Source organism: Archocentrus centrarchus, chromosome 18 (genome assembly GCF_007364275.1).
Source record: "Archocentrus centrarchus isolate MPI-CPG fArcCen1 chromosome 18, fArcCen1, whole genome shotgun sequence".
Lineage (NCBI taxonomy): Eukaryota > Metazoa > Chordata > Actinopteri > Cichliformes > Cichlidae > Archocentrus > Archocentrus centrarchus.
The window spans coordinates 10,880,595-10,897,593 of NC_044363.1; the positions used below are offsets into that span (position 1 = coordinate 10,880,595).

General features: G+C 41.4%; 1 protein-coding gene across 1 annotated transcript; it reads left to right on the plus strand.

Moving 5' to 3' along the window:
• Positions 1-896: 896 nt before the first annotated feature.
• Positions 897-10,695, plus strand: LOC115797448 (protein NLRC3-like). Its single transcript, XM_030754030.1, is given in 16 exon segments — positions 897-958; positions 1,445-1,522; positions 5,111-5,322; positions 5,632-5,667; positions 5,670-6,593; positions 6,596-6,949; positions 6,952-7,086; positions 7,089-7,250; positions 7,253-7,406; positions 7,671-7,844; positions 8,493-8,666; positions 9,205-9,251; positions 10,093-10,157; positions 10,159-10,252; positions 10,255-10,445; positions 10,447-10,695. Coding segments are annotated over 16 exon segments (3,036 nt in total). The 3' UTR covers positions 10,621-10,695.
• The last annotated feature ends 6,304 nt before the right edge of the window (positions 10,696-16,999 follow it).

Consider the following 16,999-nt stretch of genomic DNA (forward strand, 5'->3'; position numbering starts at 1 on the left):
ATCCACAAAGCCTGATGAGCCGCCGCGGGCTAAACATGGGAGAAAAGTTGCTGACACCACACCACATACAAATAACCGTAAGGCTTGTTAATTACTTTCCAATAAAAACATTCATACAAATATTAAAACTCCTAAAAAATACAGTGCCTATATATATATGAAAGCGGTCAACAGAAAATTTCATTCCCATAGCTCACCCCACGCCATTACTCCAGCCATCCACCCTGAACAGGTGAGCGAAGGCACCAGTCTGTTTAACGCCTTGAAAGTGAGCAATAAATTGGTAAAATCTATTCTAAATGGACATGGAGTCAATGAAGGGATGGAAGGATTGGGGTAATGTGTCCATGCATTTTTATACGAGTTAATAAATGAGCAAGTGACCAGGAGCGCAGCTATAAACTTTGAGGTGTATGCGGACACGTTTTTATATGTTACAGTTAATTGCTTTTAATAAATAGGAATTTAATAAACCGGAATTAGAATGTGCATGTGCAGTCAGTTCAGTTAAACATGGGTCTTATTTAGTGTGTTGTGGCTTTTGAGTTGCAATTGCACAATAAACATATTGCATCAGATTCTTCAGACTTTGGTCAATTTTATTATTTTTTAATAAAGTATCAGCAATGTTAATTTTAATCTAGAGTTATTTTTCATTTGGTGCACAATGAACTACATTTGCAAAATAAACTGACAACCCCCCCCCAAAAAAAACCCCAAAAAACCCCAAAACAACCATTGATGGACTCAGTCAAATGCCAGTAGCTGTATTTGTTCAGATGCCCAATCCTAGTATGAACTTAGACTACAGCCAAAACCTGAGTTATAAACAGAACTGCACATTTTACATCCTTATTTCCAATGACTGTGATGTTTGTCCACTCCTGCAGAAAAAAATGGATGAGAAGAAAAGGAAACGACCTACACGTAGAGAGTCCTCCAGTGAGACTCCAACCAGGTAACCATTAAGCCCCCGTGCGCACACACACACACACACCACACACACACACACACACACACACACACACACACACACACACACACACACACACACACACACACACACACACACACACACACACAGAAACGTGTTAGTAAGAATGTTGGTCCTTTATTGTTCCATGTTTGTACAGAGAAACAGTGATGAAGTACTGATCCTTCAAATTCTGATCAACATGTTTTCCCTGCATGTTGTAAGACTGCTGTTGCATAATGTGTTGTGAATTAGTCAGCCTGTCTGCTGTTAGTTGATGCTGTTAAAAACCAAATAGGAGGGCTTGTAAAAGAGGCAATCATAGTGCAGTGGTTATTCATCCAGCATCCTCAGCACAAACAAATCTCTAAGATACATTATGCATTAATGCTGTGATCAAAATGATAATCAGAGTTTTTTTTCCTTTCTTGTAGTCATGTTTGAGCCTGTAAAACCCTTCTTTCCTTCTAGGTCACAGATGAGTACCACTCCCAGCAAGATTTCTATCAAGAGTAACAGATCCATGTTTGAGCCAGTCGGCTTTGAAAGGTTGTAAATTTATTCATCATAACTGAAATGTCCTGTTATTGCTGGTTGGTGAAATTGTTGCTAAAATATCTTCTGAAATGAAAAGCTATGGATATACTTAGAAATTAGTTTAAAATGTTCCATTAATGCCATTATATCGCAAGTTCTGGCACTCTGAAAACTGATAGACAAAACACATTAAATTAATTGATGCTAACAAGTAAACAAATTATTCTGTTTAGTTCACAGGTGAGTGCGTCAGGGTCTGCAGCTCCCAGCATGATCTCCTTACAGAGTGACAGATCCATGTTTGAGCCACTTGGTTTTGAGACACAAAGGTAATTCTCATTTATATTTATTTAGTATGTAAATGAAAATCCTGATAAGGATTTATCAGATGTTTTGTAAAAGCTTGGATAGCGCTGTAATTTATAAGGTGTTTGCGTGTCACCACAGCAAGTTCTCTGAGCGGAGCAGAACAAGGATGAGTACTTTTGGACTTCATGCATGGGATGACAGAGTTAATGGAGAGGCAGCTGAATGACAACAAGGACTGCCGCTACATTAAACAGTAAAATTATGAGTGCAAAGTGCAGTCTCACATTCGATGATTCTGCCTCCTGCCTGTACATCATCAGCTATTCACTAACTTCAGCTGGAGGAGGTTATTGGAGTGCTGGCTGGGGTCTGGGATTATTTGAGCAATGTGGTGGAGAGTAGGCAGGCAGGTATGCATCCATGTGAAGGAGAAGCTGCAGGTTTTAAGTATACAGGGGATTTGGCCATAATCCAAGAGTTCACAAAGCAAGGCAGGTGAGTTTTCCAGGTGGTTGGTGATGTACAGGTGGGACGCAGAATCATTGAATGCCAGACTGGGGGAAGAGCAAAGGCAGGAAGTAACAAGATAAGCCAGCTTACCGTGGACTGGTGGGATTTGTTTGGGAATCCCGCTTTTAAAAAGAGGCACTGATGTTTGCACTATAATTACTGACACACTACTAAAGCTCCTTTTAAAAAGCTTAAAGAACAGCTGCTAGAAAGGCAGCTCTAATCAATTACCTAACCTCAGGAGAAGCGCAGACTCTTAGTGATTGTTGAGTGGTCCCTTGTCACAGCTTCTTTTTGACCCTTGAAGAGTTCAAAAATCCAGTTTGGTTTAAATTTCTTTCCACTGAAGTGCATAAATGGTAAAATGATCACCAACCTGGCATTCATGCTGCTTCTCTGGCAAACATCTACAATGAACAGGTCCAAAGAAACATGTATTAGAGGTGAGACAAACATGATGTCACTGTCTTTATGATCCAAAATCTGAATACAGCAGTTTCACAGATTTAGCTGAACCCAAGTCATCACATGATTATATGTGGCATTTGTTGTGGGTAGAAAGCCTGAGTTCAACTTAAGGTTACAACACATATTCCTTTTTTAAATGCATTACTATTGTAGTAGTTACTGTAGATACTTTATTGATCCCAGAAGGGAAATTATTGTGTAATAGCAGCAAGCTGACACAATCTACAGTAACTAAAGATCAAAGTGAGAGTGCCAATGATGAGTAATAAACTATACATACAGAAACAAAATAGATACAATATAAAAACATAAAAACGTAGGTAAGGAAGAGTTATATTAAGGCTGACAAATTGTACAAAAGTAGTGCAACCACATTGATAAATAATATAATATGTAATGCAGTATATACACCATAACTCAGAATATGTACAAAAGAATCTGGAAGACAACAGTGAGAGGATATAATACAAAATTTTGTGTGTAGGCTCTTATGTCCTGACAGGTGTGTTTACCTTTCACAGAAAGAAGAGTTATTATACAGTTTTATGGAGAATGGTAGGAATGGTTTCTGAAGTGTTCTTTATGGCAGCAATGTTGAATCAGTCTGAGAGAAAACGAGCTCTGCTGCCTCAGCAGTGTGGAGTGAAGTGGGTGAGATGGATTGTCCATAATAGAGAGCAGTTTTTTCAGTGACCTCCTGTCCTTCACCGACTCAAAAGTCCCCAAATTCTGACCTCTGATGGTTCCAGCCTTGCTGTTTATTGATCCTGCTGGCATCTCTGGCACTGACGCTGCCCCCCCAGCAGACAACAGCAAAGCAGATGGCACTTGCTATCACTGACTGGTTAGAAGATCTCCAACATCTTGCCTGCACACAGTAAAGGATCTGAGCTTCCTTAGAAAGTAGAGTCTGCCCATCCCCTTCCTAAACACAGCATCACTGTTAGTCCTCCAGTCCACTCTGTCGTTCACGTGAGCACCCAGTTACCTGTAGCTCTCAATCGTTTCCACCTACTCTCCTAAGATGTTAATGTGCTTAGTCGTAGTTTTATTCCTCTGGAGGTCGACTACCAGCTCTTTTGTCTTGTTAACACTGAGAATGAGGTGATTTCTGCTGGACCACTCCACAAAGTTCCTCACCAGCTCTCTGTACTCTGACTCCTGCCCACACTTAATACACCCAGCCACTGCAGTATCAGGGAACTTCTGCAGGTTGCACGTTTCACTGTTGTACTGGAAAAACTGAGGTGTACAAGGTAAACAGGAATGAAGCTAGAACTGTCCCCTGTGGTGCCCCATCAGACAGGGTCCCCCCCAGCCATAAAAACCGAGGCCTCTCTGACAGATAGTCAGCAATCCAGGAGATAACAGAAGAGGTGACGCCCATCCTGAGCAGCTGCTCATTCAGCAGTGGTGGTTGGATGGTATTAATGGCACTTGATTCTCACCATACCACCAGTACCATCCAGGTGAGAGTAAGCACAATGCAACAGGTAAGTAACTACATCATCTACCTTCACATGAGGCTGGTAAGCAAACTGAAGAGGGTTGAGAGCATGCTTCACCTGCAAGCTAAGCCAGGCCAGAACCAGTCTCTCCAGCACCTTCATGACATGTGATGTTAAGGCAACTGGTCTGAAATCATTAAGGCCAGAAGGGGCGGCTTTCTTTGGTACCGGCACTAAACATGATGACTTCCACAGCACCGGTACTTTTTCCTTTAGCAGACTGAGGTTGAAGAGATACTGCTGTCTCCTCACCTGGCCAGCAGTCACACTCAAGCTAAGCATGGAGGAGGGGGTGGGGGGTGGAGTGGTGGATTGTTTGATGGCTGAGGAGGTGTTAGGAATGGTGCACTGTGAGGAGGGGCAACAGGGGGTCCAGTACTGAATCTATTGAAAAACTGATTCAGCTCAGTGGCAGCTTCTTTAATGTTATTCAGCTGAAGTTTACAGTTACTGTTTAGTGTTTTCAGACACTGCTGACTAGCTGCTCTCAGCCAATCATGTTTTTTTTCTTTATCCAGCCTTCAGGATTGGCGGATTGCTGTTTGGTGTTATCAGTGTAATTCAGGTGCCTCGCCAATAGGTCTCCCATCTTGCAGACTTGCAGTGACTTTGTGGTCTGGGACTGTAGCTGGTGATGGTAATCCTTGTTTTTCTCTTTGTGAGGGCTACATAAGAGAAGAACTATAAGAACCTGATGCAAGAACCTGGACAATCAGAGCGAGAAAAAGTGGCAATTTCATATATCTGTCAGGTAAATTGTGTTTTGGTGTTTAAATTAAGGTCTAATTTGTTATCCCTCCTACAGACCATTAACTGAGAAGCCATCCATCTGTCCAGTTTGCAAAGATGTTATGAGGGATCCAGTTCAGCTCATCTGTCAACACTGGTCTTGCAAATCATGTCTCAGCTCAGAGTTGGACCAGTCTGATTCACCAGCAGAAAACCCTCAATGTCCTCAATGTGGGAAGAAATCCAGGAAAATATCTAAACAAGAGAAAGACACAAAGGGACATATTAGTAAGTTTATATACTTCATGCCACAATTATTTCTTCCACTGTTGTGGCTGGTTTGATTGTTTTGATTAAATACAAGAGTATTACATGTTTTGTAATTGGACTGCATTTATAAAGCACTTTTACACCCTTATCAACTATTTAATGTAATTTGCAAATCACTATTTCAAACTTTAAAAAATTATTAAACTCCTCAAACCAGGTCAGGATTTTTTGATCTTACAGTTCTTCTATGACCAAAAATAAAGTTATCTCCTATTAACGATCTAAACATCTTTGGGATTTTACTGTCTTGATTTCATTGCATTACAGGTTACGTCCATCTGTTGGAGGTAAAGAAGAAATTTAAAAAGCAATGAAAGAAAAATATTCTTCAGTCTCCGAAGGTAATGGTGATAAACCAAGTTCCCTGAGCAAGATCTACACAGAGCTCCACATCACCACTGGAGAGAGTGAATGGCCACATGAGGAGCACGAGTTTAGACTACTCAAACAAAAACAGAAAATGCAACCAGGGTATAAAGACTTGGTCAGTCTCAGTAACATCTTCAAACCTTTGTCTGATCAACAAAAACCCCACAGAACAGTTGTGACAAAGGGTGTTGCAGGCATTGGGAAATCCGTTGCTGTGCAGCGATTCATTCTTGACTGGGCCGAGGAGAAGGCAAACCAGGATGTTGATTTTGTTTTCAGTCTTGCTTTCAAAGAGATGAATTTGATTAAAAGTGAGAAAAGTCTGCATGAGCTCCTGACTTTGTTTCACCCTGATCTCAAAGATTCAGTGGATTACACCAAAACCAAGATTGTCCTGATCCTGGACGGTCTGGATGAAAGCAGGTTTCAGCTGGACTTTGAGGGCATCAAGATGATAACATCTGTCAGGGAAGCAGCACCTGTGGGTAATCTCCTAGCAAACCTCATCCAGGGGAACCTTCTTCCTGATGCAAATGTCTGGATAACTTCCCGTCCAGCAGCAGCCAATCAGATCCCTTCAGAGTGCGTTGACATGGTGACAGAGATAAGAGGGTTCAGTGACCCTCAAAAAGCAGAATACTTCAAGAGGAGATTTAGTGATGACCCGGCTCTTGCTGAAAGGATCATTAAACATATTGAGTCTTCACAGAGTCTCGACATCATGTGTCAGATCCCGATCTTCTGCTGGATTTCTGCCGTGTTATTCCAGGAAGTCTTTGGAGGAGATGAAGAAACTGAAATTCCTCAAACTCTCACAGAGATGATGGCACACTTCCTGTTTGCTCAAACAAAGTGCAGAAACAGAAATATGAGAAGAAGGCTGAGACAAACAAAGAGAAGCTTCTGAAGACACACAGAGAATTTCTTCTGAAACTCGGTAAACTTGCATTTGATCAGATGCTGAAGAACAACCTCATCTTCTACGAGGAAGACCTGGAAGCCTGTGGCATCGACATCAAAGAAGCATCCATCTACTCTGGATTTTGCTCCACAGTTTTTCAGGAAGAAAAAAATCCTTTCCCAGAAAAAGTCTTCTTCTTTGTGCATCTGACCTTACAGGAGTTCTGTGCAGCTCTGTACGTCTATGAGTGCTTCATTAAAAATGAAACCAAAGAGCTCCACAGCTTCCTCAGTCTAGAGGAAAAAGAACATACTTTAGTGAACTTCTGAAGATGACAGTAGACAAAGTGCTGGATAATAAAAATGGCCACCTGGACTTCTTCCTGAGGTTCCTCCTTGGCCTCATGGTTGAACCCAATCAGAGAGTCCTTCAGGGTCTGCTGACTTCTCCAGATCAAGTCAAGATACTGACAAGAAAATTTTGACTTACCTCAAGTCTATCCGAAGGAAGACCCTCTCTCCAGACAGCAGCATCAACCTTTTCCAGACCATGGTTGAGATGAGAGACCACAAAGTCAAAGATGAGATTCCGGAATATCTCAAACTGTCAGATCGTTCAAAACAGAGTTGTCTCCTCTGCACTGCTCTACACTGGCCTACATGCTGCAGGTATCAGAGAATGATCTGGATGTCTTGGACTTAAAGAGTTACAACAAAACAGTTGAGGGCAGATGGAGGCTGATACCAGCAGTGAGGAGCAGCAGAGAAGCCATGTAAGTTTGATTTCATTGTTGTCAGATTAACTGTTAACCCTTAACAGAGTTCATTCAGTAAGATTGTCGGACAGGACGCAATACAAAAAGTGAAAAGGACAAGTCCTCCATGTTCTCAAAGAAAATTATATACAGTACCAGTCAAAGGTTTGGACACACTTAGTATGTTCTGATGTGTCTGATATACGGATGTATATTTTAAGTAACTTTAAGTAAACAAAATTATTTTTCTTAATATTATCAAAATCCCATCACCCCCTGCAGACTAGCAGACTGCAAAGTGACTGCAGAGTGGGTTGAACATCTGGCCTTTGGTCTCACCTTCTCTTTCTCACCTCTACAACATCTGGACCTGAGCAACAATGACCTGGAAGATTCAGGAGTGGAGCTACTCTGTAAAGGACTGTCCAGTCAGTGCTGCAGACTGGAAACTCTGAGGTACATTAAATGGATGGACAACAAACCAAACCTGCTGCAAATTATGACTGTCCACTGGCAACGGTTATTATTTCAACAGTTTCAGACATTTTCTCCATTAATCTTACTGTTTAAACCAGTCCTTCTCAAATAGTGGGGCGTGCCCCCTTGGGGGGGCACCAGGAAACATGTTTTTTTTTGGCCGTACTAGAATAAAGTGTAATTGCACATACCCAACAGTAGGTGGAAGTGGCGCTCTCATTGTCAGAGTGTGCGCAGTAAGTACAGGTCTATGATGTATGTTTTTTTTTTTTGTTTTTTTTTTGCGTATTCAGCATAGAGCAGGCTTTGGCATGATTATTTATAGTTATGGTGAAGAGTTAGGGAGCCGGGGGGGGGGGGGGGGGGGGGGGGGGGGGGTGGGCCAAAAGGTTTTCTTCTTCCTAGGGGGGCATAACAGAAAATAATTGAGATGCACTTAATCAAAATAATTGAGTTCCACAAAACTAACATTTTGTGGAACTTAACTTTCTCAATAAATTGCGCCCCACAAACAGCTCTCCTCTATATGTTCCCCCTGCTGTATTTTAGACTTTAAGTGATGGAAGAAATACTGTATGCTACTGCACCCGTACACATTCTGAAGTATCAAACATTGTTTTTCCTCAGGTTATCTGGTTGTCTGGTAACAGAGAGAGGCTGTGATTCTCTGGCCACGGCTCTGAAGGCCAACCCCTCCCATCTGAAAGAGCTGGACCTGAGCTACAACCATCCAGGAGAGCCAGGAAAGAAGACGCTCTCTGAGCTGAGGGATGATCCACGATACCAGCTCAGCAAAGTCAAGTAATTTCATTTCTGACTGTGTCTTAAGGACTGTTTCAGAGACAGTCCTCAATACCAAACCATGCAGAAAAGCTCAGGGAAGCGGCGTGTGTGGGTCGTCTTTGATGTAGGTGGGCGAGTTAGCAGGTCAAAATGGAGATTTATTTTTCATCCATCAAGTTTGTTTTTTTCTCCATTTATTCTAAAACACACTTTTCATAAAACAACAAACAAAAAAGTAAAACAAATGAACAAATGAAAACATTTTTTTTTTTTTTTAAGAATTCTGCTCCATCATAACTTGTAGTTTTTGGTTTTACATCTGTTAAAAATCAACTTCACTGACCTTTTTCACATGAACTAGGATGATAAGATTGCTATATTTTTATGTTCTAGAGAACTAAGTGAAGTATTATTGGATCACAGCAAAATTGCACATTTAAGAAGACTGATGTTAAAGCAACAGTGGAAACACTGTAAAAGGTTTCTGTAAATTCTAGTTAATACTAATGTGCATCATGCTGCTAATTCTCATGAAAACTGTCATTTTTCTCTTCAGTTTTGATCATGGTGGAAGTCAGCGGATGAAACCAGGATTCAAGAAATGTGAGTATGTGTGAATGCTGTGACCACACTTACAAACTGCAAACTGTAGATTCATTTACTTAATAACCAATTAAAAACATCCCGGCCAAAATCTTGGACATTACTCATTACAAGGAGTTTCCTGTATTTGTAGATTATGAAAAAATTTTTCAAATCTTGTCTACTGTCAGTGTTTATGGTCATTAATTCATAAATAGATAAATTTTTAAAAAAGGTTTTCTACTTTGTTGCATCACGTTTTGCATAATTTTCTAGAAATCGCCAATATAATGTATACCTTCACACTTTGTAAAATGGAAGTCAATTCCATTCAATTTTATTTATATAGCACCAAATCACAATAACAGTCACCTGAGGGAGCTTAATATTGTAACGTAAAGACCCTACAAAAATAAATCTTGGTCCAAGTATTCATATCCCTGAGAACTGAGTGACTGGAGTCTGTGTAGCTCAGCAGCACTGTGCCAGAAGTGAACATAATCTGTGTTATTAAAATCCTTTCTAGGACAGAGGTACATGAGGTAATGCAAATGTCCGGAGGCTTTGTCTCTTTAACATGTGGCCTCCATGTCAGAGTGCACCGATAGCACAGATATCATTCCAGTGTGTTTACTGTAAGTGGCCATCTTGCATGCTGCCTACTGGATACTTGGTCCTGACCTAAACCTGAATGCAGCTGTGTGAATGTGTCTGAAGTGACTGTTTCCTGTTGAGTGCCAGAAAGAACAAATGTGGAGAATATTCTAACCTGGATTCCCTGAAATTCAGTGTGTAAAATTAAATATCTGATAATGGCTCTACAGTAGATGATCCGCCATAGAATCTGCTTTCTTCCCTCCAGATGCCTGTGAGCTCACTTTGGACCCCAGCACAGCCCACAAGAACCTGCTTCTCTCTGAAGGGGAACAGAAAGGTGACCTGGGTGGAGGAGGAGCAGCCATATCCCAATCACACAGAGAGGTTCGATCTCTGTCAGCAGGTGCTGTGTGAGCAGGGACTGAAGAGCGCTGCTACCTGGAGTTGGAGGTGTCAGAGCCCTTCTGTCTTGGGTTAACATACAGAAGCATTGGCAGGAAAGGGGATGTGGACGACTGCAAGCTGGGACTCAACAACAAGTCTTGGTGTCTGATTTGTTCTGATGACGGTTGTTTTGTTTGGCACAGCAAACAGAAGGTCTGTGTATCTTCTCAGTGTTTTGCGCTCCAGTCGGGTGGGGGTGGTGTATCTGGACTGGGAGGCCGGCACTTTGTCCTTTTACAGAATTTCCTCCAATAGTCTCATCCGCCTCCACACCTTCAAAACAACCTTCACTGACGCCCTCTACCCTGCTGTTGCGCTTCACACCCATTCCTCTGCACTCTTTAGCTAACAAAGTTTTTCATGACTGCTCTGAAGCAAACCACTGAGGGCTTAGGTTTGATCCAAAATAGCTGGGACTTGAATTTCTCATTACATCCTTATTGTAGCGCATGGAGGTTAACAACCTTGTGTGATCACAGTGAAGTAGGAGAATATGAAAATGTATGAAAATGATTGCTGTGGTGATGGTGTGGCTGCTGCTCAGCTGCAGAGGGAGAGATGGAGTGAAGGGTTCAGAGGGCAGTGCCAGAAGAGGCTGGCTGGCAAAACTAGAGCCACACGAGGCAACACCTGAAAAGTTTGAGAGCACATTATTCATTTGGCTGCTGGCAATGATGTGTGTGTGTGTGGTTGCTGGATTAGTGCTGGTTTTGCTTAGAGTGATCCTGGAAGGTGAAAGTGGCTAACCTGTGGCATGTGCTTGTTCTGTTGTATTTGGTAGCGTTTATCAGTGGAAGCTTGGTAGGAGTTTTCCACCATTTTTGTTTATGCACATTTTTCTCCTATTTTGCAGGCAGCCGGGAAGCTGAGCCGTTGTATTTTTGTTCCACCCTGGAGCTCAGTATTTACTTTTCTTTCTAGCAAGAGTGGGGGTTTTGTTTTCTATTTGGCCCTGGAGACCTGGAGATGTTAATTTGCTGCCTTTTTTATTTTCCCTGTTTATTTTAATGGCACAAATTAATCGTAAACAATAAACTGTAAATAAATCCCTTTGATTGCAACAGTTATGATTTGAAGGTTCAGCTTGTGGCTGCTGGTGTGTTGTGTTAGCAGCTCAAAAGGCTCACCATGAGCTTTAAAGAGGCAACAACACTTTCTGCTGACTCTGAGTCTGATTTTAATTTTAAAAAGTTTTAGCATTTAGAGTTAGTTCTTCAGAGGGCAGCTCCTTCATTAGAGCTGCTTCAAAGTTCAGCTGATGATTGTAATATCAAATCATTACCACAAAACCAGTTCAGACAAAGTGCACGATCAACTGTTCTGTTACATTTATTTGAACATAAGGCTATCTTTCAAAAGATCTACATGCCTACATGTTAAGTCAAATAAAATAAGTGCATTAAGTTATAAAAGGGGGAAAAAAAAGAGCCCTGAGAGAGCTCTGCAGTGAAAAACAGTCTCTGTTTAACATGAAATAATGAAACTGTTAGAGAGCTGCACTGCATGAAGCTTTTATCACAGGTTGTGAGGTTTGTTATTAGTTACATCAGTCAGTTCAGTTTTCACTGTTTCTGATGATTGAACAAAACTGCCAAAAGGAGCTCAGTGTAAGTTTCTCTGGAGCAGTTATGAACTCTCATCATGACTGTGTCGATGTTGTTGAAACATTCTGGAGTTAACCAACATCCTGGCAGACCTGAACATTGGGGGAATTTTCTTTAAGATGTTCGTTTAGACATAAACCAATGATGTTCATATATGGACACATTTTTAGTTTACTGTCCAGTGTTGACAGGGTCCCTGATTTGCTGGGCATAATTGTACTCGCCATGGAAATCGCCAAAATACACCCAATCCACTCTCCAAACCTCCTCACAAACCATATGATGACGGGCTCACGTCATCTCCAGTCTCTCCCCAGACTAGACCCCCACCAGTTTGCCTACAGAGCCAACCGGTCCACAGAGGACGCCATTGCCATGGCCCTCCACTCTGCCTTCTCTCACCTGGAGCAGGGGGGGGAACTACGCTCGGCTGCTCTTTGTGGACTTCAGCTCGGCGTTTAACACCATCCTTCCTGGCAGACTGGTGACTAAACTGTCAGATCTGGGGATACCACGCTCCACCTGTCTTTGGATCAAGGACTTCCTGACAGACCGTTCCCAGAGGGTAAGAGTAGGTCCCCACCTCTCTTCAGCCATCAGCCTCAGCACCGGCTCTCCACAGGGCTGTGTGCTGAGTCCCCTACTCTTCACCCTCTACACACATGACTGCACCTCCATACATGCCAGTAACTGCATCATTAAGTTTGCGGATGACACCACTGTGGTGGGGCTCATATCAGGCGGGGATGAGTCAGCATACCGGGACGAGGTGCAGCAGCTGTCAAGGTGGTGCAGTGAGAATAACTTGATCCTGAACACCACTAAGACAAAGGAGATGGTAGTAGACTTTAGGAGGACAACACATGTCATTCAACCTCTGTTCATCGAGGGGATGAAGTGGAGCTGGTTTCAGATTTTAGGTTCCTGGGAGTACATCTGCAGGATGATTTGACCTGGAGTATCAATACGACCAGCATTGTCAGGAAGGCCCACAGAGACTGCATTTCCTGAGGGTTCTTAGGAACAACCATCTGACCCAGAATCTGCTGGTGTCCTTCTACCGTTGCTGTGTAGAGAGCATCCTGACCTACTGTCTGTGCGTGTGGTTCAACAGCTGCACAGCAGCAGACAGGAAAACACTCCAGCGAATCATCAACACGGCTCAAAAGATCATAGGCTGTCCCCTGCCCTCCCTCCAGGAACTGTTCAATGCCCGCTGCCAGAGGAGGGCACAGAACATCCTCCAGGACCCCTCACACCCTGGACACTCCTTGTTTCAGCTACTGCCATCAGGCAGACGTTTCAGGACAATGAAGGCCAGAACAAACAGACTGAGGAACAGCTTTTATGCCAGGGCTATCATTGAACTGAACTCTGTGTGGTTTGGACAGTGATGTGGGGTGGTAGTGCTGACTGTGTGCGTGCGTTGGTGTGTATTGGGGCTAGATTCGTCTTAATTTACTATTGTGCACTGTATTTTAGTAATCATTTTTATCACTCATATTTTTATTATTTTATTATTTATTGTCTGAGGCACCTAGAAAGGAATGTATTTTAAATTTCGTTGTGCAACTTCTGTGTACAATGACAATAAAGATTCTGATTCTGATTCTGATTCTGATTCTGATAATGATGGAGCTTAGAGCTTGTATACCACCAAACCACTCAAAGCTGTTTTTGGCTCACAACATATGGATCCACTATGAGCCTCTGAAACGCTTTGAAACATTTTCAAGCAATGAAGCACAAAGTGAAGCAGTGATGGCATCCAAAGGTTCAAAGGTCATGGGTCACGTGACAGCAGTATTTTCAATCACTGTGCTTCAGAAACAGTGACACAAGTGCCAAAGCCTCAGTATCATTTGCCCATCACTTATACTCAGTGTGTTATTTGCATATAGTTAATGTTACCAATATGTTAAAACAGCTGCAAAACTCTAGTTTTTAACAGTGTGCACTTCACTGTGGATGAAGCTACTTCTCAAATATGTACTAGTGTCACAAACATCCCACAGCAAAGGTCAACTGCTAACATCAGTTTTACTTCACCACAGAGAGCTTCTTTCCTCATTAATCACCTCTGTGGGGCTTGTTGTCAAATAGATAAATTAATACTTAGCTGAATGCTGATGCTTCAACTGTGCAGTTTTACAACAGAATGCCACACAGGAAGGTGCAGATTTTAATGGTTCCTTAAATATCATATTATGGAACCATTACAGTAATTATCAGCATGTGATAATCATTCTGATGCAAAAACCCCCATCTTAAAGTGAACTGTATAACCTGTATAATAAATATAGTTTAAGGATTTTACAACAAACTGAACAGCTTGTAAATTAGTTAAAAATCCAGCAAGTTATGATGATTTGAATTCTGTGTAGACCTCTGCCTCCATCATACTGTACATACATTAGGAGGCCCAGTTCCCCTGAGCAATATGGTGTCAATGTTGACACATCATTCTGATAAACAGCAGTGACCTGAGAAAACCATTTATTCATGGACCACAGGCGTAACAGTTCTGTGACAGGCCCCGCGGGACATACTCTGTTGGACCCTTACTGTCACAGTGTACCAGAGCTAACACAACACACACACTATAAGTGTGAAAATAATATTGTATAGCTATAATCAATAATATTGTCATTCCAGCTTTTAATCAGCACCATAAACTCACACCATCTTCTTTAAAGAGGCCCAAAACAGATTCAGCCTCGCTAAAGTAGCATAAAGACTTCATCATCAGCTACGGTGAGAAACGGTGAGTATTTTAATCTGCAAAATGACTGAGTAAATATTTGCAGCTAAAAATTCAGTTCATAAGGAAAACATATACTACTTAAATAAAGTTATGCTTTGGGTCACAAGATAGAAACATGACTTAAACATTTAGTCAAACTCTTGTAATGTGTCAGCTCTACCATAACAATGTGAATATAATGTGGAGGAGGGGCCCCCATGACAGTCATTTTGACTTGGCCCCTCCTGCCTTCAGACCCCTGGGGTGTTGCCCTATCTGCCCCTTTATACGTTACACCTTTGAAACAGACTAAATGAAAACCATTCTCATGTAACACTATTTTTTAGGCCTACACCAATAATGTGTGTTTCTCTCTGTCTCTGTCTTTTACTTTTACTTAGTAAGTAAAGTTCATTTATATAGTGCTTTTCACAAACAAAAAGTCACAAAGCGCTGTACAATAATTAAAACACAATACCAAAAAAACAGATAAAACACCACGTTAAAAACATATTAACATCACCATATTAAAAAGAAAAGGAATAAAAATAAAGTCAACAGAAAGCCTGGTTAAACAGAAGAGTTTTCAACTGTTTTTAGCTGGAGTGGTAAACAGTCCCAGAGCTGCCTGATGTGGTGTCATGTCGGTCTGTGGCAGGAGCAGGAAGACCCCAAAATGCAGGACTCAGAAGTGATGAAAAATGAACTTAATGTAGTTTTATTGAAAAGATGACCATATAACAAATAAACTGGGCTGAAGCCAGAACTAAAAATACAGGACACAAGGGCACGCTCGCACACACACACACACACACACACACACACACACACACACACACACACACACACCACACACACACACACACACACACACACACACACACACAGCAGATAGATAGACAACAACATGACAAAGAACAGAAGAAAACTGGTGACTAGACAAGGTACACGTAGACTTGACACAGGGAAACAGGGACTAGAAATAAACAGGAATACAAAAGAGAACTAATAAACATAAACAGAGAAATAACTGAAATAGAATCAAAAGAACACAAAACACGGGGCCACCAGCCCAGGACCATGACAGTCCTTAGTCTTGTACATGGGACAACTAAAAGATTTTGAGCTTGTGAACAAAGGCACTGAACAGCAACACATTGCATATATAGTCTTCGGCTGGTCCATTGAGTGCTCTGTATGTAAGGGTGAGGATTTTAAACTGAATTGTAAAAGCAACTGAGAGCCAGTGTAAAGAGAATAAAATAGGGGTAACGTGCTCGTGTGCTAGAGCGGGGTTAGGAGTCTAGCTGCTGAATTTTGTATTGCTTGGAGGAGTGAAAGAGATGATTTATCTAAGCCGGTAAAAACTTCTTTGTAAGTTTTATTTTTCTGTTTTCACCGCTTTAATTCACTGTAAACCTACATGGGTTTTTAAATGTAAAGCACACTGAGTTTAAGGATTATGAAATGAGCTACTACAAACAAACCTTTATACTTTCACTGGGAGTTTCTACAGTTAAATAACTGATGAGCAGTTTAGTTTAAAGAGTTTAAAAAGATCTCTGAATGGTTTCAACTATTAGTGTTTGCTTTTCTGAAATAATTCTATGTTATTCTGTTCAAAGTATTTTAAAATGTTTTTCTCAAATTACCATTACAAACTGTGAGAGGTTCAGATAATGAATCATAGAGGAGCACATGGCAGATGGCAAACTGACAGTTTAACAGAAAAAGGAAGTATCCATTAGTAAGAAAGTACCAAGGATATTTTAAAAAGGAAAGAGTCCAGATACAGTCTAACGGCTGTGTGAGACAGATGACAACAGTCTTTTATGACTAGTTGTGAAACTCTCTATATGAGGCCTCCTGCATGATTCTGTGTTTCAGTTATTGCTGTGCAGTTAATTGAACTGAATTTTCTGGGAAGCTGGTGGTTTTATGGCACAGGTTGACCTCAGGACACATTAGCTCTCATGATCCTTAAAGTCAATGCAGAGAAGAAAATTCACATAAAGTCAGATTAATTAAAGCAAACTCTCCTCATTGAAGACTGACAGCCTCCTAATTAATTTAATGTAATTTTTTAATCAATTTGAATGCTGGTACATAACTGGTACTGCATTTCCATCCATCCTTTTAACTTGTTAAGGAAACCAAGTGACTGACACTGGGCAGGGTACTTAAAATCACTGATTAAACTAACATGCATGTCTTTGGACTGTGGGAGGGCCCTTAGAGAACCCACAAACATGAGTAGAACATGCAAACTCCACACAGAACCAGCAGTGGGCCAGTGGTGGATTTGAGCACAGGGCCTTGTTGCTGTGATGGCTGTGCTAATGAATGTTCCACTGGAGAGATTTTCCAATAAATTGTAAACT